Source organism: Phascolarctos cinereus, unplaced genomic scaffold, assembly GCF_003287225.1.
Source record: "Phascolarctos cinereus isolate Bilbo 61053 unplaced genomic scaffold, phaCin_HiC Scaffold_3;HRSCAF=262, whole genome shotgun sequence".
NCBI classification, from domain to species: Eukaryota; Metazoa; Chordata; class Mammalia; order Diprotodontia; family Phascolarctidae; genus Phascolarctos; species Phascolarctos cinereus.
In genome coordinates, this window is record NW_027555736.1 from 112,812,217 (window position 1) to 112,839,190 (window position 26,974).

Here is a 26,974-nt window from a genome sequence, read left to right on the forward strand (position 1 = left end):
TTATGGAGAGCATTTCTTTTTGTGGCTTCTCTTGTGGCCTCTCTATATGGGGATATCCACACCATCCCTAAGGTGCTCAGGGCCCAAGACCCTCCAGGGGGAGGGAAGGACTATCTTACAGCAAATCATAATATGTGCCTCCAATCTCCACCTCCTCCATCCATCCAAAGCATCTTTAACACAGGTGAAATGGTATTAAAATGAATATCCAAGGCAATTGGGAAGTGGCAAAAAGGAGTTACAGATACCATAAACTTGGGTTGAGGGTAGGACATGTGGAAGGAAGGAGGGGCCTTGGCGAGAAGGAAGATGAGGAAAGTTAATGGACTGAGATATACACATGCATGCACACACACACACACACACACACACATTTACATACACACACATTTATAGCTATATCTATCTATCTATCTTTATCTATACATATGTAAGCCTCAGGATACCTTTTGTCCAAACTAGGGGAGCCATCTTCTTCCCCTGGTTAATTACATTTGTTGTCTGTTATTGGGAGAGGGGAAGAAGAAAAAAGAGAAGCACTCCATTGCCGAGGATCAGAGTAATGACCACATTTGCCATGTCCTGGGGGATGGCTCAGTTATTGTTATGTTTTCTTTGTAACTAGGTGCATTACGGTTCTGTTATAACCATGTATTAAGGGATTGCTGCACATAAAACCTGTTGTCACTCATTTTGGGAAGTCTTTGATTTTGATCCCAAACCCTATCCCCAATTGTATACTGAACATGGAAAGATAATACTATAGTTTAAGTAGGCTTCCAAAAATGCATATACTTCATCAATGATTATCCAGGCCATAAGTGCACTTAACACTGAATTCTGTTAAAACAGAATAAAGAAAAAGATTATTTTATTAAATTGGAAACACACTTCTTGACACTGGTTTCCAGTGTTTATCTTATTGTTTTATAAGGTCTATTAATGATGGAGAGAAATACTCTTGATCTATGGAATGGTAAACAAAAAGAGATCTTAGAAATTATCTAGTCCAACCTTTTTATTTTACAGGTAAGGAAAGTAAGACTCAAAAAGGCAAAGTGACCTGTCCACCATAATGCTAAAAGTCAATGGAAGAGTTAGCTGGACTTGAATCCGTTTCTCCTGATTCCCCAGCTGTTGGACCATCATACAATGATATATGGGTTCATTTCTGTGACATTTTACATAATGTCTTCCATAAACATCATTTCCCAGGACCACTTTTTTAAAACTACTAGGACCACCTATTATGTTGAGGATAATCCTATTATCCAATTTGAGTAGTATTCTTCATTATGCATCCCTAAAGCACTAAAAATATAATTTTGTGAAATCAACATTGACATGCTTCTGTATATCACTGCATCTCTGACCTCATCCACGGAGGGTATTCCTTCTTTCAGTACAGATTGCAATCCATCCACATCTTCTCATTTGATCTTTGTCCATGATTTTTCCATATGAGAGATTAAAACAGTCTTTGCACACCAAACAAATACATTAATGAAACCATATTGATAAAAGTAAAGTCGAAGGAACCTTGATAAAGAGGTCTCTCTTCTGTTCTCTGAGCTGCTAAATACGTCATAAAGAATATTCAAAAAGAGATGCATTACCAGATTACCAGTGACATATCCAAACCTCAAAATGGGAAAAATAACTAGGGGTTTTTCAATTCTTTCTGACTTACATAATCAGAATTCATATGAGAGAAGGCTGCTCACCTCATATACATAGTCAGTTACTTGACATTATTTTTCCCCAAAATGAGATTATTTTTTAGGGAAAGATGGAAGTATAAGTTGTTGGGTTTTTTTGATCATCTGATACTACATAGAGATGAAGTTTTAAGTGCTATTTATAATTTTACAATCATGTATACAAATTTAAATTCATGTTGATAAATTAATCACAATTTAATAACAAGTTTTCAATCTAAAAAGTATGTGACTGGTTCATTTCAAGCCCCAAATTGATATATATTTAATATAGATTTAACATAGATACAATAAAAGGAAGCTAAAATTCACTCCATATTAAACATATTTACTCAAAGAAAAATATTTTCAGGAACTTCTATATTTCTGTAGGAAATTATGGAAATATCTCATCTACTACTAATTCTTGCTACTTTATTTACTAGCAGAATCTTTTTTCCTTTCCTTTTTCTTTTCTTTTTTTTTTTTAGCATGTATTTTATTGCTGAACTAAAAGAGGAGGCAGAGTATGGGAAAGAGATGATATCCAGGCATAATCCTAGATTTTATGACTCTGAGTCTGTTACTATAACTGTACATTACATCTGGCTACTGCTGTTCCTTATGGGGGAAACTGGGAACTCCCACCAGTCCAAGCAGAACATATCTAACCTCATCTCCCTAAGTACTCTGAAGACTTTGAGCAATTAGTTTTTGTTGATATATCTTTTATAATTTTCCATAGTAGTCATAACCATAACAACTGACATTTCTACACCTGGGAAATCTTGCAACATTGTTTTCATTTGAGCTTTATAACAACTCTGTGTGCTCAATGTGATAGATATCATCCCCATTTTTATAGTTATATGAGGCACAGAGGCTCTTACACATGGTCACACAGCTAGCTGGAGTCAAGAGGCAAGACACAAACCCAGGTCTCCCCTTGGATCCAAGGCCTACATGCTTTCAAATGCCTCAATTCACTATGCTTCACTCTGTCTTCAGAAAACATTATCATGCAGACTTCTTTCACTGGTCTCCTATACTCCACTCCCTGTGAAATAGTTGTCTTAAGCAACTTTTGAATTTCTAAAGGCAAAAGCATTCTCTCCACTCTGTTGAGAAGTGTCCTATTTGGGAAATCAAGAAAAACTTGGAGCAGTTGTTCTGTAATCTTTGTGATGTACTTAAAAAGTAGATAGAAAGTGGACAGCATTATCAACCCCTTTCTTAAAGATAAGAAAACAGGAAGGAACACCTCCCTCACCCCAAATCAAAGTAATCTCTCCCTCAGCAGATTCCTCTTGTCCTTTTCCTGGAGGACTTTCCCCTTGCATCTGTCTCATCTTTCTTTGTTTCACAACTCACAGCCTCGGACATTTGGAACTGGGATGTTAGAGATCTGCTACTAGCCCAGACTCTTCATGTTACAGATAACAGAAGACCTTTTACAGAAATAGGGGGCCTCTGTGGAAGAAGTGAGGCACCGGGGAAAGTACACTGGTTTTGGAGTCAGAAGACCTAGGTGCAAATTCCACCAGTGACACTGCCCATCTGACTCTTGGCCAATCACTGACCCTCTTTTGGCCTCAGCTTCATTATCTCTGAAAGGAGGAAGATGGACTAACTGGATGTCTCTGTTATTGTTCAGTCATGCCCAACTCTTTGTGAACCCATTTAGGGTCTTCTTGGCAGAGATACTGGAGATTTCTTCTCCAGCTCATTTTACAGATGAGGAAACTGAGGCCAACAGGGTTAAGTGACTTGCCCAGGTCACACAGCTAGAAAGTGTCTGAGGCAGGATTTGAATTCAGAAGACTTAACTTCCTGACTCCAGGTGGGGTACTGTATCCACTGAGCCATTTAGACATCCCTTCTGTCTCTATAGACCTATGATCTAACATCCAGTGCCCAGGGAGATTAAATGTATTATCCAAAATCACACAGATAATTGTGATTTTCTCTTATGAGATTGCAAGCAGCTTGAAAGCAAGGTATACTTAAAATCTATCTTTGTATCCCCATTGCCTAGCACACAATTCATTAACATATCTCAGTAAAGTTTGGACCTGTGAATTCATTATGTAGGGAGTGCTTATTTAGCACCTGTTAAATTGAACTTGCATGACTGTGGAATAGAGAGAGTGTAATTTAATGCCTTACAATTTTATCCTCCATAGAGGTGCTCCAAAGTTTCATCATGGAGTAGATGAGAACCGTTAGACTGTAAGCTTCTAGAAGGCAAGGACTGTCTTTAGCCTCTTGTTGTATCCCCCAGCTTTTAGCACAGTACTTGATGCATAGCAGGCACCTACTGAATGTTTATTGAATTAACTTGAACTTCTGAATTCTCAAAGTCTGTGAAGCAAAACACACACTGATAGGTCATACCAAAATGTATGGGCCTCTCAATGTACTATATGCTTGTCATCTAGAAGTCAGATTAAGTAACCTAGGGAAGGCTGACCACCAATAGGCTAACCACCAGTTAAGACATTTGTTTACCCTTTGCTGCTCCTGAAGACTGCGTACTCTGGTTTAGACGGGCTGTGATCTACTATGGTGGAGAGAGCTTTGAAACATAAATTGTATGATTTCCTATCCATTTCCTCACTTGATCCTTAAAACAACCTGGTGAGGTAGTCAGGGCTGATAATAGTATCTTTGTTTTATAGATAAGGAAAAAAAGACTCCAATATGTTAAATAACTTGTCTAGAGTTATATGCATTATGCACTCCAATGCATTAAATGTGGGACTAGATCCGATGTTTGTCCATTATGCCCTACTTTGTCTTGCCCTAGTGAAGAAAGTGAATTGTTAATTAAGCACTTCTCATGTGGCCTCCACAGATTCTCTGCCTTAGGTTATGTTACCTTTCATTAATTACTCTGGAAAGACAAATTATATGGCGCTCTGGTAAAAATGAATACTACAGCATTTCAGAAGCTGTATTCAAGATTTCTTTGGTATTCAGATACACTATGTCTTAATGTCCCTTATTCACTCTTTTCCCTTAAGAACAAAACCAAAAAAAACCGGGGAGAGTTAGTTCCATAGAAAGGGAGCTGAGTGGAGTCTCAGCTGCTGGAGTGGATTAAGCTGAGGCTCCTGGGCAAAGAAAGGCTAGCAGGGACCATCCAAGGCAGAGGCTAAGGTTGGGTTAATTTTGGCACAGATCAGATATTTGGGAGGTGGGATGTGGTTATACTGTCAATGTGAGAGGCAAGAGGATGGTAAGAGCACCAGTTTTGGAGTCAGCAGGCTTAGGTTTATTCCTCTGGCTCCAACATTCAATAAAAGGAATGTTTATTTAGCACCTATTGAGTGCAGGGTATTGTGCTAGATGCCAAGGGAGACAAAAAGTATAGATAAAAGATAATCCTTAAGCCTATGGAAATTACAGTCTAGTAGGAAGATAAGGGCTTAAACCCCGATGGCCTGTAATGCATGAGACAATTACACAACAGTATTATGGCAACATTGAAGGGGGAAGGTTATTGCCAAATCTGTTCAATCAGTGTAAACTTCTTGGATGATGTAGCATTTTGTGGGAGTATGCAGGGGTAGTTAGTTCAAAAGGCAAACATGGGAAAGGAGGTCATTTCAGGCCTAAGAAATAGCCTGAGCAAAGGTACGAAGGTGAGAGAATGCAGTAGCTATGACCAGGTAAGTGGTTAACCTCTCTACACCTTGGTTTCCTCATCTGTAAAATGGAAGTAATAATAATAATAATAATAGTCATACTATATAATTAACAGAATTGTTATAAAGCATTTTGTACATTATAAAACACTATATTTAGTCATTTGATAAGTATTTATTAAGCCTGTGCTATATATAAAATGTAAGTTATCATTATTACAACATGATCTTGGTTGGGGCAACATTATGTGGAATATGCCTATATTGGAAAAAAATCTAAAAATACTTAATAAATTAGCATAAGCATATGAATGACCATGAACTACCTGAGTCTCCAAAAGCATAATTTATATTAAGAATCATACTTTATATGCCAAATTTGATCTGAGTTTAATTTACTGTGTGCTGAATGACTATATTTCATAAGCAGATTGACATTAATGACTGAACAGCTGGACACCTGACTACATCATTTGCACATAAAAATGTCATCATTATATAGGATCACAGAACGAGGACCAGTTGTCAAACTGCATGTTAGGAATAATAAGTTACGTTGGGAATATACAAAGTAAAATGGTTATAAGTGCATTGTCAAGAAAAATGGTCTAAAATATCAATGTTAATTGCATGAGGCTCTTTCCGCACCCTACTCTTAATGCCTCCTGATGTCAAGGAGGTGATCCTGGGGCTCTTGGAGGCTATGCTAGTGGAACACAAGCTGTGGCTGGTGTCACCCAGCTAGAAAGGCTGTGGGTACAATCTTGTCAATGACCTGCCTGACTTCTAAGGGATCAGCCTGGCTAAGTTCAAAAATGCTTATTAACAGAGGGGTGGTAACTGATGATTTTTTTTACCATAGCAACTTAGGAAGAACTGTCTCCTGTGGCATGAAGGTGTTATGATTACCTTTGGTGGAAGGAATATCCATACTAGTTCAATCATAGACCTGATTCTATAAGCAGATATATTGATCCCTCTTGATAGATCTTCAAATTTCCTTAGGTTAAAAAAAAATCCAGTTCAAACATTTTACTGTGAATCCTTCATAAGATCAATCTTCCAGGAAGATTTTTCTCTTTATCAATTAATTAAAATGTTTTGATTCTCATAGGTCTATCAGCCTAGGAAATCTAGCATCTCATAAAATCCATTTATTGGGAAACCTTGTCAATTAATGGGGAAAAGTCCTTCCCAGAAGGAATATCCTTGCGGAATAATTTGTGACCATGGGAATTGGTATTTTCAAATGTATATCCTGGAGGGGAAGTATAGCTAGCTGGGCACGTCTCCTGTATCTTTGCTGTATACTGTGTAGAGTACATTGTTGTATCATCAAATGGTTCAGAGCTGTGACAGACAATGGGGACAGGTTTGAAACTCAGTGTTGGAATTAACTCATGTGGTATATAATGTGACCTAAAAGTGGTCAAGCCTTCAAACTTCCCAGATGGCTTGGGAATCTGATTGTTGGGCTTAATCATTCCTAGCCGACATGGTTTGTCCCATAGTTTGAAATCATCTTTCGTAGTGCTTCTTGCTTGAAAAGGAAACTTAGTGATATGTGAATAAACTTGCTTTTTGGGAGCCCCTGTGGTCATATGAGTTGAAATATGATCTTGCTTGATTTTGCTACTTGGCTCCATGTGACCTGTTGAGGGGACATCCTCCATTAACTTTCGAACCTTGGGCAATGGAATTTCCCATGACTGAAAATTATCCTGGAATTCTGTGTTTTCCCTAAATGGAGCGTTTTTTGCCACCTTGGTGACTGTAGGTCTACAAATCTTTGCAGGTTCTCCAAAAAGGCCTTTGTAGGCATGGCGGTGGGTTGTTAAATCATCAAAGGGTTCATTGTTTGGCCTGTAAACTTCTTTTGGTCTTATAAATTTGGGTTCTAGCTGGTGAGGCACATATGATGAGCGATGGCTTGTAATAGCATTAAAGGGAATAACAGAATGGGAGAGTAGGTTCAAAGGTTTAAAGTTTGACCTAGGACATAGCTTTTGAGGACTTAAGTCATCCTGAAATGTAGATTTCTCAGTAGGCAGATGTTTACCAAGTTCACTTTTCTCAGTATTCCAAGGTCTGAAATCATCTTTAAGATAAAAAAAGCCTTTAAGCATAAAATGAAAATTCAAAGACACTGATTCTTAAATAATTGCTCTATTAATATCACTCCCTTCTGTCACTACCAATAATCCTCCTGTCTTTAGAAATCTGATCAACTTCTATTCCCTGTAGCATTTATTCATTTGGCAACTAACCACAAATTGCCTTATAACATCACTTATCTTATTGGACTGATTTTTTTTTCTTGTGTTATTTAACTTTTCACATGTATGCATTCATGTCTTGTCTCCCCAACTTGATAATAAGCTCCTTACGGGTAATGGAAATGTTATTGTACATATTTGTATCTTCCATAATGCCTAGCCTTAAGATGTAGTGGGTACATAGTAAATAGTTGTTGGGTGACCAATTACTATCCAATGTGTCCAGAAATTAATAGTTTCTTCAAACTATAGATCTGGAATTGGAACTCCCATTAAGAACAAGTCTTCCCTCCTGGATGAATCTTTTCCTTCCTTGAGTTCCTCCCTCACTTTCCCCCTGCCCCAAACTCCCTGAAAGATGCCTGAGTCAAAGTCAGTTCTCACTGTTCCCTCCCTCTTTTTCTGTGATATCACATAGTACATGCTTCTGTTTGTCTGATGCTTTTCAGCATCCAGAATGTTAAAAGCTGGTGCTTCCTCGGTCTGGCTCAGGGTGGGCTGCTAGCAGTGGAGGGTGGGAAGGAGATGCTTTCCAAAAGTTCCCTCTAAGAAGAGACTTTTAGGGAAGGAGGTAGGGAACTTGAAAGGAACCCCACCTTTAAGAAACTGAATCCAAAACCTTTGCTTTTTAGCAAATGTGTCAGAGAGAATGTGTGTGTGTGTGTGTGTGTGTGTGTGTATTAGAGTGGAAGAGGAAGAGGAGGAGGAGGAAGAAGAAGAAAAGGAGGAGGAGGATCTAACTGTATATCACATCATGAAAACTCAACACTGATGTTATTTATGTAGGTCCTAGAAAATTCAACGAAGAGAAAAATCACAACAAAATGCTGGGCATTACCATGGTGCAGTAGAAAAAAGCTCTTGGCTTGAACTCACAAGAGGCTAGGTTTGAGTCCCCAATCCGTCCACTTGCTCTCTGTGTTTCCCTGGTAATGATTCGTTGACTCTCTCTGAGCCTCTCAGTTTCCTCATCAATAAATCTAGGTAACTAATTATTGTACTACCTACTGCCTCACAAGGTGGTTCTAAGGAAAGTATTTTGTAAAGAGCTACATAAATGAATTAGTATTAGTATTCAATTCTGAAAATAACCCATGAGAAGCTATAGTGCTATGTATTAGCAAAGAGGTTATAGCCATAGATGGTATCTAGACAGGATCTTGATGTTTTGATAAATAGATATGTATCATATTTTGTTTTTAAAATATATGTATATATAATTATAACGTGAATAAGAAATAACAGATGGCAGATTTAATACTAAATAAGCCATTTCTACTTCTAGATCCCTCCCCATGTAGAATGATTTTGCATTTACTGCATTTTTAACCACTCATAGTTTATTATATTTGCCTAAAAGTTGAAGGGAGAGGTAAGAAAGGGAATGGGGGGATGTCCCTAAAATTGCTGACTAGTATGTAATATTGTACACTTAGGATAAAATATATCCCAATCTTCTACTCATTGACTCCCTGTCTCATTTCCCCTTTGTCACAATTATTACAAACCTGTTCTCTCTCCTTAGGGGCCTAAATGTGCCAAATCAGATGGCCTGAGACTTAACATGAAATGGAAACTCTCTCAACTATCTTTCTCAGCACTTCTCCACACGGTCACTCACTTCTATCTCCTTCCCTCCTGTCTGAAGGAAAGATGCCCTCTAGCTTCCTCTCCCTATGCCCTTGATCGCAGCCTTTCTGCCTCCTCCACGACACTGACTCATCCAATCATCCCTTCTCTTTCATGCACCTTGACTCCTCCATTGGCTCCCTTTTATCTGCCTACAAACATGCTCAGGTTTCCCCAGTGCTAAAACAAAACAAACAAACCAAAAAAAAAAAACCAGAACAAAACCAAACCCAAAACACCTTCCCTTGACCTTTCTACCTTACACAGATCTCCTTTACTCCTAAACTTCATGAAATCAGCAAACAGACTTGTCCAGAAGTCACTTGGAGATGTGGGCCTGGGGCTCAAAAGGCAGATGAAGCCTAGGTACATAGATCAATTTTCTCTACTTATTTCTCTAACTGCTCCCTTTCTTAGACCCTAGTACCAGCCCTCATTACCATTTTCCTGGGCTACTGTATCTTCTTCCCATCTCCCATCTTCCCATCTCCACTCTAATCCCTTGCATAACATTCTTTACATGGCTTATTTTCTTCATGTACAGATGAATTCATATTAGGTGTTTGCTCAATGGCTCTCTTGCCTCTCAAATAAAATCTGAGATCTGAGGCCTTCTACAACATTTCTAGTATTTTTCTCCTTCATTTTACCCCTCAGTTACCATCTTCATTGAAGTTCTCTCAAAACCTCGTTCACTTTGTTTATTGTAATAGCTTCCAAACTGGCCTTCCTGCTTTCATTCTCTCCCCTCTCAAAATCCATCCACCACACAGCTGCCAAAGTAACTTTTCTTTCTGAGGTGCATATGTAACTAGGTCACTCCTCGACTACACAAATATGAGCTGCCAAAATGTCTTTGAAAGTGCATATATATACACACACACACACATATGTATATATATATACACACGTGTGTGTGTGTGTGTGTATACACATATAAAAAATCCAGCCTCAGACATCTGATACATATTAGCTGTGTGACCCTGGGCAAGTCACTTAACCCTGATTACCTCACCAAAAAACCCAAAAAACATATGTTTGAACATATACATACACACCTATGTGCATATATATAATTTTAGTTATGGTATATATGCAGTATGTTTATGTGTGTAGACACACATACATGTATATATACATATGTATTATATATATTTCCTTTCAAAGTCATTTGAGCTCATATTTTACCCAACAAAGTTTAATAAAAATATTTTAAAATCACCATATCAACTACACTAAAAGTAAGTGCTGGTTACATGTTATTTCTTTTAAAAATGTGTACTATTACCTTTATAGGTAGGAAGAGTATCCAGCTTTTCTTTTTTAATAAGATGTCTGTCCAGAGGCCTCATTGTTTCAGCAGGTTGTAATGGGTAAACATTAAAATTCTCCTTATAGGTGGTTGTCATATCAGTGTCCACCATTTTTGGCCTGTATTCTTCTGGTGCATGAACCATTTCTTGAAATGTGTCACAGGGAAGACGTTCGGACCTGAAATAACATAACATGGGACATTCCATAAAGGATATTTATTTTTCACTTCATGAAATATGGGAACTGAGGGTGGTTGGGATTTGAAACGTGAAACCAAATATTATTATAAGAAGTTCAGAGTTAGAGGTGACATCTGTACCATGTGTAGCACCTTTTCCGGGTCTCCACAATCTCTCAGAGATCATGAGCAGTGGCCCCACAATCATTTCCACTGGGTTTCTTGCTACATGATATGTCTCTCAGAGTTGAAAATGATCTACTAAGTCCTATCTGTTCAGTGTAGACTTCCTCTGAACTTTAGCAATGCGTTAAGTTCTGGAAGGGATAAAGAAAATCCAACACCTACCCAATCAATGATGTTTCTGAGAGATGTGTGGTACCGTGGAAAGTACACTATCTTTAGAGGCAAATGGTCTGGATTCACATCTTGCTTCTGTCCTTTAGTACCTGTGTGACCTAGGGCATGTTAGTTTATTTATCTGGGCCTTTGTTTTCTCATCTGTAAAATGGGGGAATAGAGCTAGATGGACTCCAAGTTCCCTTCTGTCTCCAAATCTGCCATTCTAGATCTTCCTGTCATGAAAGGAAGATCCTACGGGGAAAGACAATATACCTGGGAACCATAAAAACTGGGTTCTAGTCCAGGCTCTTCTACTAAGTGGCTAGTCAAGTCACTCAACCTTTCTAGATCCCGTTTTCCTCATTTGTAAAATAAGGTTGAACTGGATGACTTCTAATGCCCTTTTCAGTTCCAACAATCCATGTCCCATTTCACTGATAGAACTGGTAGACTGTCCCAAGTCTAGGCATATCTATCTCTATATAGGTATTGTAGATAGCCTATTTCTATTAAGCCTTTTCCTCTTCTATGGAAAGAAATTAAATTAGTCTGATATGCTAGATTAGACAATCTTTTAACCTTCTGTCTTGCTGGGTATTTATTATAGGAATTTAAATTTAGAACTAGAAGGGATGTCAGAGTTCATTTTTTGTAATACCCTCATTTTTACAAATGAAGAAATTGAGGTCCAAAAAAGTTAGTTCAAGCAAGCAAGTATTTATTAAGTACCAACTATGTGCAAAGTACTATGCTAGGATTTGGGGATACAAAGAAAGGTAAAACCAAAACAAAACAAACAAACAAACAAAAAAAAACAACAGTCCCTGCTCTCAAGGAGCTCACAGTCTAACGGAGTTGTGATTTGGTTGAGATCACACAGATAATAAATAAAAGAACCAGGCTTCAAATGCAGAGCCTTTGACTCTAAATCCATGGCTCTTTCTATCATACCATGATGGTGCCATGCCTTACCCCTCATAAGGTCAAGCTGATTACTATTTTTTTTAACTTTTTACCTAGGATTAGTCAGGCAAAACAACTATAAATTATGGAATAAAATCTTGTTTCTCACCCAGCTATGAATCTGGTTCACTTACCTTTGTGTGCTAAGTCATCAGCCTCCTTGGGTTTCAGTAGTCTAGGTAAGGACCCAGAATTTCTGGGGCATAGTCTCTGAAATGTTGTGGTTTTTCAACTGAGAACTGGTAAACCTAAGTCAGTGCTATTCAGACTATTGTACACTGTTCACACATCTCTTTTTTATTCTTAAACCTTCAGAAATTCTATTCTTAATTAGAAATCCATAGATACTCACTTGAGGGAGATTTTTCTCTGAATTGTAGTGACTATGACTAAAAGGACTAGATGAAATGAAGTCAAGGGCTGCAGTCAGCATAAGGGCTATAGAAAGTTCTCCATCACTGCTATACACAAGTGGGTTGGGCTCTACCTGAATCAAAATGATACCAAGATGCTGGCATAAACTAATGAAAAATGTGATGGAGCAACGTAAAAGTAAAAATTAAAGAAAGCTGACGTGGGGAAAAGTAGGAAAATATCAGAGAAGATAAAACAGTTGATCAACCAAACAAGTATGGACAGTGGCAGAAAAATTCCCCTCAAAATGTGAACTTCAGAATAATTTTACCTTTTTCCCTCTACTTCTTTTTACTCACCTCACCATTCCTCATCTTCAGACTTATTTTTAAACATCTTTTCTGAGCCTCAAAATTAAATGGTTAGGTTTCCCCTTAGATCATCTCTACTTCAGCACAAGTTACTAGTTTAATATAAAAGTAAGAATCCCACTTCCAGCAAGGATGCTGATATGGAAGATGCAAGCCAAGTCTGGCCTTCTCAAGAAACTGACATAGAATGGGGAAAACTGGCAGGTGGAGCAAAGGAGAAACCAACAGAAGAGGTAAACCTAAGTGGGACATCAGTTATCTTACTCTCACAAAGGGAGAGAGATAATAAAGGGCCAAGTAATGAGTTTCAGACCCAAGCCTACTCCAGGAGCAACAAAGGGCTCCAATCCTTCCCAACTAAGAGAGAATGGGGTACAGATAATATGATTCCTGTATTCGTGTCTCAATCCCCAGCTCCGTCAAACCAAACCTAACTGCAGTGGGGAGCAGATTTTGGCTGGTGTAGTATCAGGACAGAGTGTGGGAAGAAGGTGAGTAGGCACTGTTGGTGGAGGTGTCAATTAGCCCAACTGTTACAAAAAAAATATGGAATAATATTTATAAAGTCAGTAAACTGTACATTGCCTTTGACTCAAGTGATGCTGCTACTAGGCATATACTCCAAGGAAATCAAAGACTGAAGGGGCAGTTAGGTGGATAGAGCACCAGCCCTGAAGTCAGGTGGACCGAAGTTCAAATCCAGCCTCAGACCAAACACTTGACACTTACTAGCTATGTGACCCTAGGCAAGCCATTTAACCCCAATTGCCTAAAAAAACAAACAAAAAAAAGTATTTGAAATCAAAGACTGAAGAAAAAATCCCATATATAGAAAAATACTGTAATAGCAAAAAAGTAGAAGGAAAGTAGGTATCCAATGATTTGGGGGAATGACTGGCCAACACGTGAATTATAATGTAATGCAAGAAGAAGTCATGAACATGAAGAACTCAAAGGAATGTGGGGAGACTTATATGATCTGATGCAAAGCAAAGTATGCAGAATCAGAACAACTGACATATGACCACAAGACTGTAAAAGATAAGCGCATTAGAACTCATCAACGTATTGTGCAATTGGGATTAGTGGTGACTACCTGTAACCAAGACAACATGAAAATGAAGCATGCCTCGGGACACAGCAAAAAGCTAGTGGATAATAGGTGCAGAATAAACTACACATTTTCAAACATGGCCAATTTATTGATTTGCTTTACTCAACAGAACTTGTTTGTTGCAAGGGAGAGTTCCATTGGGTGGGGAGTCATTAGGAAGGGACAATAATGTCATAAAAAAACCCACATTAATAAAACATTTTTAAAGGCTAGAAATAGCTTTACCCCCATTGCATATAACGTACAATGTGAACTATTTACTTAAATGCCATTATTTCTTACATTTTGCCTCCATTTGCTTGGTGTTTATGCTTGATAGATTTAATATTTTGTGAAGGAATAACATTTTCAAAGCTGGTATATTTTTCTGAATACTCAGTGGTGGGGCAACTCAAATCTAGTTCTTCATAAATCCTTGTAGGCCTCCGAGGACAGCGATGGAGCCTGTGTAAACACAAATAAATGAACTGAAATGTGGTTTCAACTTTTAAAAATATTTTGCATATCATGAAATCATTGTACTGTACCTCATGATACCTTTTTACCCAGAAATCCCCAACACACTTAGGGATCTTTACTTGAGAGCAGCTTCATTTCCCTCTTTGTCTATGTTACGTCTGAAACTTTTCTTAAGGACCAATCTGACATGCCAGGCTGGCCTTAGATAAGCCAATGAAAGAAAAACCTGAGGTGTAGGTCTGAAATCTTGCCCCTTGCCAGAGCTAGAATAAAGTCTAGAAAATAAAGACTGGGTGCCACTCAGGGAAGGGCAGATACCTTGAAAGAAGATAGCTGTGCTCTTTAAGAGAATGTCTGATTTATAGAAATCACAGGATCTCAGAACTAGAATAGCTGCTTATCCAATCCATACCTAAACCAGAATCCACTTTACAATATACCCGTTCAACAAAGGGCTTTTGCTTGATGACCTCTCAAAGCAGTGCGTTCTACCTTGGGATAGCTCTTAATTGCTAACTGAATTCAATATGAGTTTAAGTGCCTACTATGTTCAAGACACTGTGATAGAGATAGAAAGAAAAAAAAATGAAACTGTCCTTGCCCTCAGGGAGCTAATATTTTAACTAGAAGGAAAATTTCTCCTTATATGAAGCCTAAAATTTTCCTCTTTGTAGGTTCCACCCTTTACTTCTAGTTCTGCCCATTGGGATCAAGTAGAGTTCCATCTTCCATATGGCAGCCCTTCAAATGTTTGAAGACAGTTATCATATCCCCACCCCCATGCCTTCTCTTCTTCAGGCTAAACATCTCTAATTCCTTTAACCAATTTTCATTTGATGTGCTGATATGAATAAATAAATGAGACATTTGAGGTTCCCAGTCCCTCCTTGTTTCTAGTAACTTGGCTTATTGTTCTTCAGTTTTTCTCTAATCAAGCTCAATCATGTGGATGAATGATCATGCCTCAGGTGCCATCCTGCCTCAACTGAATTTTCTTCAGATGCCATAATTTCTAATTATGATTCTCCATTTACACTATTAAAAATAAATTCTGGACATTCTTCAGCCAATTGTTGCAACTCCCATATGTCTCCGTCAAAAAACATCACAGAAAATATTTGAAAACACAACCAACATTCCATTCAAGTCCGGGAACCTCTAATAGTAATAACTTACAATTTTCAATGCTCCTTAATATTATTATTTGATCCTCATATAAACTCTGTGAGATAGTCAAGGCAAGTGTTCTTATTTCCATTTTACATATGAGGAAATGGAAGCTCAGATAGACTCACTGACTTTCCAAGGCTAATATCCTCAATGTTACTATACTGATGTTTTGCTTCTAGGGCCAGTGGTCTTTTCACTGTTTACCTCAATATCATATTTGGGTCACCAATCCTGAATGAACTATATGAACTATTTGATCTTCATAGCCAACGTACAGAGGGTACAGGTCCCAAGGTATGATTGACCGCAGGATGCAGATCTAGATGATTGAGGGCAAGGTCAAAAAAAGACAAAATACTGAAGTTTCAAACAAAATTGCCTCCCTCTATTTAAAGTTTTACAAGAATCTCTACATCATACATGGTATCATTGGTCCACAATGAGTCTTCCAAATAACCCATGCTTTAGTATGAGTTAGAAATGTATTACCCTAACCCTCTACATGTCATCAGAAAGCAGCTAACTTAAAATTATGATAAAAAATTTACACCTTGTGAATTGTAAAAGTGTGATGAAAAGAAGGTTAATGCTACAAAGACATATGTAAACTGAAGGGAGATGGTCAGCATGAAGCAGATACAGAAGACCACAATACAACAAATATTTAAGGGAAAAAAAGAGTGACATAGTAATAATTTGTTGGTGTTTCTCCAGTACAGTCTAGATCTTTTTTTAAAAAAATATGATAACCTTATTCCAATATAATTAGTTTTCATGTAATCCTATGTCTTTTATTTTATGCATTTAAAAACATGATTTAAAAACATGAAGGGCTTCATAGGCTTCACCAGACTACCAAAGATGAAATATCACAAAAAAGGTTAAGAACCCCTGGTCTAGGGGGAAAGGCTTCTCTGATTCTAGACTGGCATTTCTGGTCAGAAATATCCCTAAGAGAATGAATCAATCAATAAGCATTCACTCAGTGCCTCCTATGTGCCAGGTACTGTTAGTGTCTGGGGCTGTAAAGAGAAAAGTCAAAATAGTCCCTGACCTTGAGGAGCTTACATTCTATCAGGGAAAATGAAACATTCACATAAAAGTAGATATAAATTCATATAAGGTAAAATCAAGGTAATGGGGGAGGGCACAGCAGCTAGGGAGATTAAGAAATGCCTCATGTGGAACAACTGGGTGGTGCAGTGGATAGAGCACTGGCCCTGAAGTCAAGAAGAGCTGAGTTCAAATATGACCTCAGACATGTGATAGTCACTAGCTGTGTGATTTTGGGCAAGTCCTTAACCCCAGCTGCCTTCCAAAAATTAAGAAAAGAAATGGCTTATACAGGGAAGTAGAACTAGGGTTGATTTTTGGAGGTAGCTAAGGGTTCTTCTAAAAGATGGATAGAAGGAGGTAGTACATCTCAGGCATAGGGTAGAGGGTGGGAGGGGTGGGCAGCGTATGTTAAGGCATGTTTGAAGAATAGAGAGGCCTATTTGGCTGATGTAGAATGCATGACTTTCCAAATTCATGCAATAAGTTCTTATAGCCAGGTTTCTGAAGGGCTTTAAACATCAAATGGAGGAGCTTGCATTCTATCTTAGAGGTAATAAGGAACCCCTGGGCTTTCTGAGTGGAGAAGTAGCATGGTCAGTTATACTTAAGGAATACCACTGATAGCTGTATGGAGTATGGACTGGAGAGAGGAGAGACTAGAGGCAGGACCAATTAAGAGGTTATTGCAATAGTCAAGGTGAGAGGTGATGAGGATGGATAAGACTTGGCAACTGTTCAGATCTGAAATGAGTGAATGGAAAGCTAATGGTGTCCTTGATAGAAAGCATAGTTAAGAGGAGGGGTGGGGATTGGGGGAAAGATAATGAGTTTAGTTTTAGACAATGTCAGTTTTGAGATACTTCCAGGATGTCCAGTGGGAAATGTCCAAGGGGCATTAGCTGATTTGGGACTGAAGTTCAGGATAGAGTAGGACTGAGTATGAAAATCTGGGAATCATCTGCAAAGAGATGATAATTGAATACTTGGGAGTTAATGAGATCACCAAGAATATCGTCAATACCTGGTTAAAAATCTATATTATCTATGTCTCAGCTGATAAAGGAGCTAAAGGGTATTTATAATAGACCTTTGAAATAGGATAATGATGTACCTGTCTTTTAACTTCTCAGTATTGTCACACTTAATATTTTACTTGTTTCTCAAAATAACATACTGAGGAAAACAGGGTAGGAATGTTTGTTTCCATGTTATAGAGGAAACTGAGACACAGAGAGACTGATTTTCTCAATTTCATACCACATTCATGTCAAAATCTATGATTATAAATCCAAATCTCTAGACTCTAAACACAGCACTCTTTCTATCACTCCATGACTTCTTCAACATCAGTGATATTACTGACATTGTTATTTCCAGTGAGAGACTTTCCACTTAGCAGAAAGTGATTAAAGTGATGTGGGCTTATATTGCACTATGCATATTCTCTTGCCAGCTTTCTATTGTTTGATAGTAAGAAGGTGATGCCTAAGATTATGATGTCATTCATCTTTGGTAAACAAAATTAACATAGACCTGCTAGCAATGAAGTATGTTGGAATTTAAAGATTTATTTAAAAAAAGAAAAGATCAAAGGTAAAGAAGACTGGAGAATAATAATAATTATTATTATTATAGTTCATATTTGAATCTGGAGTCATAACACCTGGGTTTGAATACTAGCTGTCACTCTGTCACCTTGTGACTCTTTAGGCAAGTCCCTTTTACCTCTTCGGTTCTGTTTCCTCATCTAATGGGCTAGATGATCCCTAAAATCCCTTCAAATTTTAAAATTCCATGTGGTCCTTTGAGGTTTACAAAACACTTTCATGGAATCACAGAATGTTAAAGTTGGAAGAAACATTAGAAATCATCTTTTCCAACCTCCTACCTCCATTTTCTAAAGGGGGAAACTGAGGCTCAGAAGACAGAAGCAAATTACCTAAGGAAAACAAAGCAAAAAGAAGGCAAAACCCAAAAATAGTATAAGGGGCAGAAGGTGAACATAATTTATAAGGAAAGCCTCTTTGTTACTGACCATAGTAGATTACATATCATCACAGCATTGCAGATTTAGAGGTGAATATTGATTTATAAAAGGTGGTGAGAAAAGTATTTTAATTTGTAAATGAAATTCAATCAACAAATATTTACTAAACACATTCATTTAGCATTCAACGGGCATGTATTAAATACTTAAATAATTATGCATAATGTTACACTAAGTGCTAGTGGATATATAAAGATAAATAAAAAATGGTCCCTTCCTTCTATTAGCTTCTATAAAAAGACATGGTAACCATTCCCAAAGAGCTTATAACCTAGTTGATAAAGGCACTCAAGTGCAATATGGACAAGGGTTGTCTTCTCCCTTAATGGAGTTCTCCAGTGCAAGTTTCCACAGAGGTGAGGGAGCCTGCATTCTCACTGCAGGCAGGTTTGAGATGTCAAGACAGTTTCTGGATGCAAGGATGGCTTCTGAGAGTACAAACTTATTGAAGTGAGAAGACAGGAGCTACAGCGTCTGAATGATAATTTCTCCACCCCTGTGTGAGTTTTCCCTGGGAGCTTTTTTCTCCATCCTATAAGGTATACAATATTTTGCTCATTTGTGTATAGGGCAGTAAGAATTTGACCAATTGTTTTTTTCCCTTGTTGTTTACACTAATTTTATATTTTATTAAACATTTTTATTAAGTTTTTGAATCTTGCATATTCTGTGAATGGAGCTTGTTGGGGATTGGGCCGTGATTTGCATAACTAGTTACCCAAAATGTTCTACATTGAACCTAGGAAAGGTAGCAAGTTCTTAGAGGGACTTATGGGAACTCTAGTTACACATGCATGAATGAATAACCAATACCAGGTCATTATAATGAGTGTCAAATAGGTAAATTATTTCCCTTTAGGCTTCAGTTTCCTTCTCTGTAAATTGTGTGTGTGTGTGTGTGTGTGTGTGTGTGTAGGGGGTTACTAGATGATCTCTGAGGCACCTTCCACTTCCAAAGCTTGTGCTATTATGACATAAATGTTTTACTTGTCCCAGTTCTTAGCACTGTTCCCTCCATTGGGGAAGCCCTTAGTTAACATGCTGAATCAGTTATTCCCCTGCTCTGTTATGCTCCATGATTTCTCCTATACTAACCAGGATCTATAGTGTGTGTAGCCAAATCAGTTCATTAGGTTTTGTGTTAGACCCTGGGGAATTCAGACTTGAAAGAGGAGTGTGTAGAAGGCAAAAGGGATTATAATCTATTCACAGTTGTCTCTGCACCCCCAGACTATAAAGGAATACTCAGATGTAGGAATGCCCATGGGTTTTGGGAATATGTTGGACATATGAAGGATGTGGAGATCAATTATACAGCTGTAAGTACATCAATGAACGTTAGTGGGAAACTGTGATGAGAGAGATTGATTGGAGAGTTAAAAGTCTGCAGAGAAGCACTGAGTCAGCGTAAATGATTTGTGAGTGTTTTTGACCGTGGTTCCCTGGCAGACTATGAATGAATCTGGTTGTAGATCCCTGGCAGGCTGAGTGTGTTCCTAGGGCAAAGTCTTGATTTAGGGAATATGGGAACACTATTGATTTAGGTTATCAGGCAGCATTCCCTCTAGCTTGTGCAGTTAGCTGGTAAGATTCTATGTGTTCTGGGTTCTATGCATAGAGTAATTTCAATTTTCTGGGAAAATCATGAAATAATCCTGTCAGATGTGTCATGTCTAAATGACATAATTCTAAATCCCTGATTGTCCCCCCAAATGGGAAAATAATCATTATTGGGGTGTAAATACAGCCAGAACCTGGAGTATAAACAATAATCATAATGTCGGTCCACAACAGTTTGCTCTGAATAATATCTATGCCACTTAACAGATGCAAAGTGTTTTCTCTATTTGAAAACTATTTTCTAATCACTCTGTATTCTCTGGACATTCTCTGCTTTTTTCTGCACAATGAAGAAACACAGTAATAACTTCTCTGATTCTGTGTTTCTCTAAAAAGAAGATCATGTTATGACACCCAGAATAGGTACTTCTTATTGGACTACATGGTTCTGAGGTCCCCTTCAGTTCTGAGAAACTGTAATTCTCAGATGACATAAAGATTTAATATATTTATGTAGCACTTGGAGGTACCCCAACTCACAGGATTGATGCCCTGGAGCAATGGTGTCAAACTCAAATAGAAACAGATCCCCAGGCTGACTACGGACTTGGAAAACCACAAATTAACATTATCTAGGTTTTACTGCATTTTTATTTATTTCATTTAATATTTCTCAATTACATTTTAATCTGGCTTGGGCCCTACTCAGGAGTTTGGTGGGGGCACTTGGTGCAGCAGGCTGGGAGTCTGACTCCTTTACCATAGAGGATGGCCACCCTAGGTTTAAGGTACTCTGTGTGGATCTGTACCCTTAAAACTATAGCTCGCAAGTCCCTTGCTGATCTGTTTACCTTTCAGTAGTCAGCCAGAACACACTATTAGCTCAAAGTGAAGATATTTACTGAAATAGCATTATAATACAAGTAACAAAAAAAAATTCCTCCATAAAGCTGGGGCACACTCTCCCGTAAATAAACCCAGCATCAACAGGAAGAGCAGAGATGCAGATATTATAAGTAGAGAGTCAGACACCTAAGGAACATGTGCTTTTGTGGTTGCAAAGTGCTTTACAAATACCTACTTTTATCCTCACGACAATCCTGGGAGGTGGGTGTTATCTCCATTTTACAGATGTGAAAACTGAGTCAGACAGACATTAAATGAGTTGCTCAAGGTTACATAGCAAAGTGTCTGAGGCTGGTTTGAACTCAGGTCTTCCTGATTTCTGTTCTAGCACTCTTTCTCCTGTGCTATCTAGCAGTGGTCTGGACAAAAAATTCCCCGTAACTGCACTGGACATGCCAAGTGGAGGTTCAGACTTACACTATGCTAGGACAGGCAGGTAGAAAAGTTCCAAAGATCTGTAAGTTTGAGCATTTGAGATTTCTAGGCTACTGGAGAAACCTCATCCTATGGCTCTGTGGTAGCAGAAGGATCTCAGAAAAGCTCTCTTGTACCACAACAGGCAAACAATCTAGACCTGCTCCAAAATTAACTCCTGAAAACAGTTGTGTGGATGAGTAGCAGTGGGTGTGCTTGCAGTAAAGCTATTTCTGAAGTCACTAAAGGAGGCACTCCTTTAGCTAAGAGCACTCTCTGTGGCTTGAGGTACATTGCCAGGCACCAGTATTTTAGGGACACTGCATCCATATTATTCATAATTTACATTAACCATTTTAGATTTTTCTTGAAAACTTTTCCAAGTCCTTTTCATAGGAGAATGAATCAAATTTGTCCTTAATTAGGTAGCTATCTTCCCACAAAGTTTTCAGCCTAATATTGCTTATGATAAGGGATTCTAATAACTTTTTATCTACTTCAGATACTATAGAGGCTTCTCTTATTCTAATATAATTTAATAATTAATTTTCTAATTTAATTTTAATAATTCTCTGATTTCTCAAGTCATTTGCCCTAGAGAAAACTACTTTGACTACATCAATAGTCCCCTAATTGATCTTCCTTCAGCCTTTCTCTCAATCAAATCCAGCCTACCCATCTTTGACGACATAATCTTAGCTTTCTTTATGTCACTTCCCTATCTTGGGTCATACACTCAGAAATAGGCCAGTTGTTCCTCAGGAAATTGTTTATAAAGTGCTCAAGATCTCTCCTTTTACTTAGTAGTATTTCAGGAGACTCCTCGCCCTCTTTCACCTCCCCTGCCCCTGATCTAATTAGTGGTCAAGTCCTACTATTTTCTGCTCTCACAACATCTGTCTTATATACCCCCTGCTCTCCTCTGATACTGCCCCCTCCCCAGTACAGGCCCTTATAATCTGAGACCTGGCATACTGCAACAGCTGCAGCATGGTAGTGGGTTGGGGTCTGCCTGCTACAAGTCTCTTCTCCATCCCATCCATGTTCTACTGAGATATCAAATTGATCTTCCTAAAAAAGCAGGTCTGACCATGTCACACCCACCCCACCCTCTTTTAATTCTAGTGCTTTTGTTCTGCTAATTATTTCCTATTTAACCTGTGCATACCTTGTTCATACACATTTGCTTGCTTATTGTCTCCCCCATTAGACTGTGAGCTCCTTGGGGGCAGAGACTGTTTTGCCTCTTTTGGTATCCCCAGAAATTAGCACAGGGCTTGGCACATAGTAGGTTTTAATAAATGTTTATTGACTACTGACTAAATTCATCATGCCTAGAACATAAGATCATCTGTCTGAGCAAATTCATGAAACTGTGGTCCTAGTGTCTGATATATCCAAAACAGCTTTAACTCTTACATCTGCGTCCCTGCCTCCCTCCTGTCTCCTCCCTCCAGAGTCCTTTAAGGTTGTGGTAGACTGTGATCACAAGCCCAATTACATTGCAAAGTAGAAAGTACTTTTTCTGTTGTCTCATGACCTTAGTGTACCTGAGCTGGCCTAAATGTGATAGTGGTGACACATTATAAATTAGGACATATTGCCACTGCAAGAACCTTGTCTGCCCACATTAGTAACAGGTTTTCTTTGAGAATATAACTGGTTCTCCTTTGGAAATAATTGGTTACCTTTGGCATTTTCTTTTCTTTTTTAGTTATAGGAAGTCATAGGATCTTAGTTCTGGAGTTGGAAGGGGCCTCTAAGGCCATCTAGTCTAACCTTCTGATTTTCTAGATGAACAAGCTTGAAACCCAAGAAGGTTAAGTAACTTGCCCAAAATCACATGGGTAGTAAACATCCTCGCTGTGATTGGAACATAGTTCTTTTGGCTTGGACTTCCTCTGTGGATGTGGAAATTTTGTAGCCTTAGTTCATACTAGAAGTTTATCAGTGAATTCTGTCACTTAAGACTACTTGTATTAATGCTTACTTGGAAATTATGTAGTACAATAAGTCTGGGCTAAATGATCAGGTAGCTGTTTAGGGACACCCTCCACCTACATCATTAATATTTCCATTAACATCAGTTTAGGTTATAAATTCACTTTGGAAAGGGGTATAGGATTAATTGGATTATTTTTTTAAATTAAATTAAATTATTTTTTTAAATAATAAGGAGCCAATATATTTATGTATAACTCAAGAAATATCACTCTTTACCTCCTAACATTGTTTTGTATACTTCAGGTAATTTGATTATGACTAAGCTTAGACCATAGGAAATTTTGCTTGGGATACATCAAGCTTGGAGATACCTTTTAGATTATTCGTTTGAACGGATATAGAAAGATCTAGGGCTAGGCATCACAGTGTTAAACAGGATGAAAATTCTTGGGTTAGTCTTGCGTGGTTTTTGCTACTTTTACCGTATTATTTTTGTCTCATCTTCTGTGTATTTCATTTCATGTTCATGAATGTGCTCTTAAATTTACATTGATCCTCTTCAGATTGGTATTGATCCTTTTGACTCTGAAGTTTCAGCCTTTCTAGTTCCATCTTATCTATACAACCTTGTTTCCTGTTGTTCTCCAATGTATCCTGTGCTGTGGTCATTCAGGTCTCCTTACCATGCCATGGATGTTCTATATTCAGTGACACCTCAGAGCCTTTATCTATATTGTTCCTTTCATCTGGAAAGGTCTTCCTGATTCTCTATGTAGGCAAATCCTCCCTATAGTTCAAAAAATCACTTCAAGACTTCTTCCTCTAGAGAGCATTATCTGCCTACTTCAACCTTCATTGCTTTCTCCATCTTCTCATCTTAAAAAGCATTTATAGTCAGTTTATCCAATTTCCTATCTGTAGGATCATATAGTATAGAGCTGGAAGTGAACTTAGAAATTATCCAGTCCAGACTCATAGTTTACAGATGAAGAAACTGAGGCTCAGAAAGGTCAAATGAATTGGTCAAGGTCATTTATAATACTTGGTTTTGTTTTTTTTGTTTACCTGTTGGTTTGTACATATAGGTTTTCTCTTCCCAACTAGATTATATGCTCCTAGGAGGCAGGGACTATATATGCTTATATGCTTCCTAGGATCTACCATAGTTCTCAGAACATAAAATAAACTATATCAGAATCTGTTGGTTGATTGAGTCTGAGTTATTCTATGTGACAGAAAAACATCTGGATGAAAAACAGAAAACTCAGTTAATCTCCAGATGTTTAGCCAAACATATGGATATTTGGACTCATTCAGATATCTGGCACTCTACAGAAAAAAAAACACATCTGGATGTTTAATTGCCATTTTTATTTTTCAATCAAATATTCTGGCATCATGTCTACACATATCTACAGCCTACATCTTATTATCATTATTTCCTTCATTTATGCTTCTGTTGCCCATCATATAAAACCTTTTTTCTATGATGTATTCAAAATCTCCCAGGAAAATGAGGCAATTAAATGAAAGAGATTATAATGGCATCAATCCAATCCCATTTGTCTAAATCAACTCAACATTCAATTCAATTCCTTCCATATCTTGAGAAAACTTTTCAGTTGCAACCATTAAACTGTACTATAATTAAAAACACAAGGACCATTATTTAAATGTATTCTGCATATTTTATTTAAATTTTCTCTAAGTTTTGATGTTAATTTTCCAATTTTAATTGCTCTCACAAGCCTGGTTCTGGTAATGAGGATACATATGTTCTATGCTTCTACCAACCCCCCATGCTAAACCCAGCACTGGGGTATTCTTATACTTGGTAAAAAATATATTTTCATGTTATTTGAAATGGCTATAGTTATTTAAGTAGTTTTTTTTGTCATCTTCAAATTGGATAAGCATAATATCCACACCTTTAAGTCACTGATAAAGAAAGTTAAAGTTATTACCTTAATCATCAAACTAACTAAACAGAGACTTTATACAACATCCAGATATACACACTAGTCATGTAACCAGATTTGCTTAAATCAGTAATGGTAAAACTCTGGGGCCTGCTCTGGAAAAATAAACAAAACCAAAACAGCCCTCAGGCCCACGTGGCCCCCTTCTGCATCTGCTGTGACCTTGGCAAACAGCAGAAAGCAGGCCAGAAAATGCTATGAATCATAGTTCTTAAGACTTCCTATAAAACAATAATTTAATTACAGGTACTATGAATGATAGTTCAATTCTTGTATGCTAACCAACAAACGAACCTGTTACTGGAGAAACTAAAACTTGTCAATCTTGATGTTCTTGCTACAAGTGAAACCAGAAGATAAAAAGTGAGAGTGGTTCATAGGTTCTCCTAGGAAATAGGAATTAAGGGAATGAGCCCAGGATTAATTTTAGTCTCTGCCCAAAGGCAACAAGAAACATCATGTTATGGGATATTTGGTTATCTCACATTTCAGGATTCAAGATGAACATCTAGAAAAAGACCACCAGAAAGATAATACAGGGTAATCTGATGTGATCTTTTGCAGAGAATAAGGAGGTAGAGAAAATCTACTAAGAATTCAACAAAAATCTCTAGATTAAAACAACATATAATTTTAATTTGTTGGTTTTAAGGTACATAAAGGTGGGCATAGAGAAAGACACCGAAAAATATATTGGAAGACATGACTCAGGAGCAAGAAATGAAATATGCCAAAGGCTTGTCATTTACATAGAAGCTTTATACCTATATAATATGAATTCTTTATTCAAGAAGAAAGAAGGAAGGTGCTGGACACTGAACCAGAATTTTAGAGTTAGAATGGACATGAAAGGCCTAAGAGATACAGAGCCATTTAGTCCATCCTGCATCAATCAGAACAAGTTAAACTGAACCTCCAAGAGGCAGACCTTCAAAAACCTTAAGATGGATGGCTGTTACATCCTCAACATACCCTCTCCCATACCTAAGTGTTTTCTTTTGTAGGCTAAACATCCTTCAACCAATCCTAGATATGGCATGACTTTGAGTACCTTCATTATTCTGACTATGGCTGTACAGCTAATGGCAGCACCAGTACTAGCACCCTACAATTCTGTGTATAGTTAGCCAAAGCACAGTATATCATACTATCTTGCAAACTCCCTCTCCTAGCTCTACTCTTGACTCTCACCTTTTCACCCTAGAAGACACCTCCACTCTACAGCTTTCTCACCCGGAAATCCCTCTTTCACTGAAACCCTACCTCTGATTAGTGAGTTCTTCTCCCAACCACCATTTCAGGAAGTACCTAAATCACTAGTTCTGTGCCCTCCACTTTTCTCCTTTGCACTTTATCCTCCCTCCCATCCCCAAGAGTCTAGCTCCAGTCTCCTTGGCATGTTCAGTGATCTCCAAATTCCCAATCCTTGGGAAGAATCTGAGAATTTCAAAGTTAGAAGGGACCCCAGGGCCACTTGGTCTAACCCATACCTATAAAAGAATCACCACAACACACTCGACAAATAGTCATCTAACCTTTTCAGGAGGACCACAC

At 37.9% G+C, this 26,974-nt stretch overlaps 1 protein-coding gene across 1 annotated transcript in view; it reads right to left on the reverse strand.

The window, feature by feature from the left end:
- Positions 1–1,000: 1,000 nt before the first annotated feature.
- SAXO2 (stabilizer of axonemal microtubules 2) overlaps positions 1,001–26,974 on the reverse strand; it is a 32,330-nt gene continuing 6,356 nt past the window's right edge. Inside the window, exons 2-4 of the mRNA XM_020966136.2 lie at positions 14,168–14,329; positions 10,538–10,740; positions 1,001–7,442 (exon numbers count right to left, since the gene is read on the reverse strand). Of these exons, the coding sequence (XP_020821795.1) occupies positions 6,499–7,442; positions 10,538–10,740; positions 14,168–14,329 (1,309 nt within the window). The 3' untranslated portion in view covers positions 1,001–6,498. The remainder of the gene's footprint in view (positions 7,443–10,537; positions 10,741–14,167; positions 14,330–26,974) is intronic.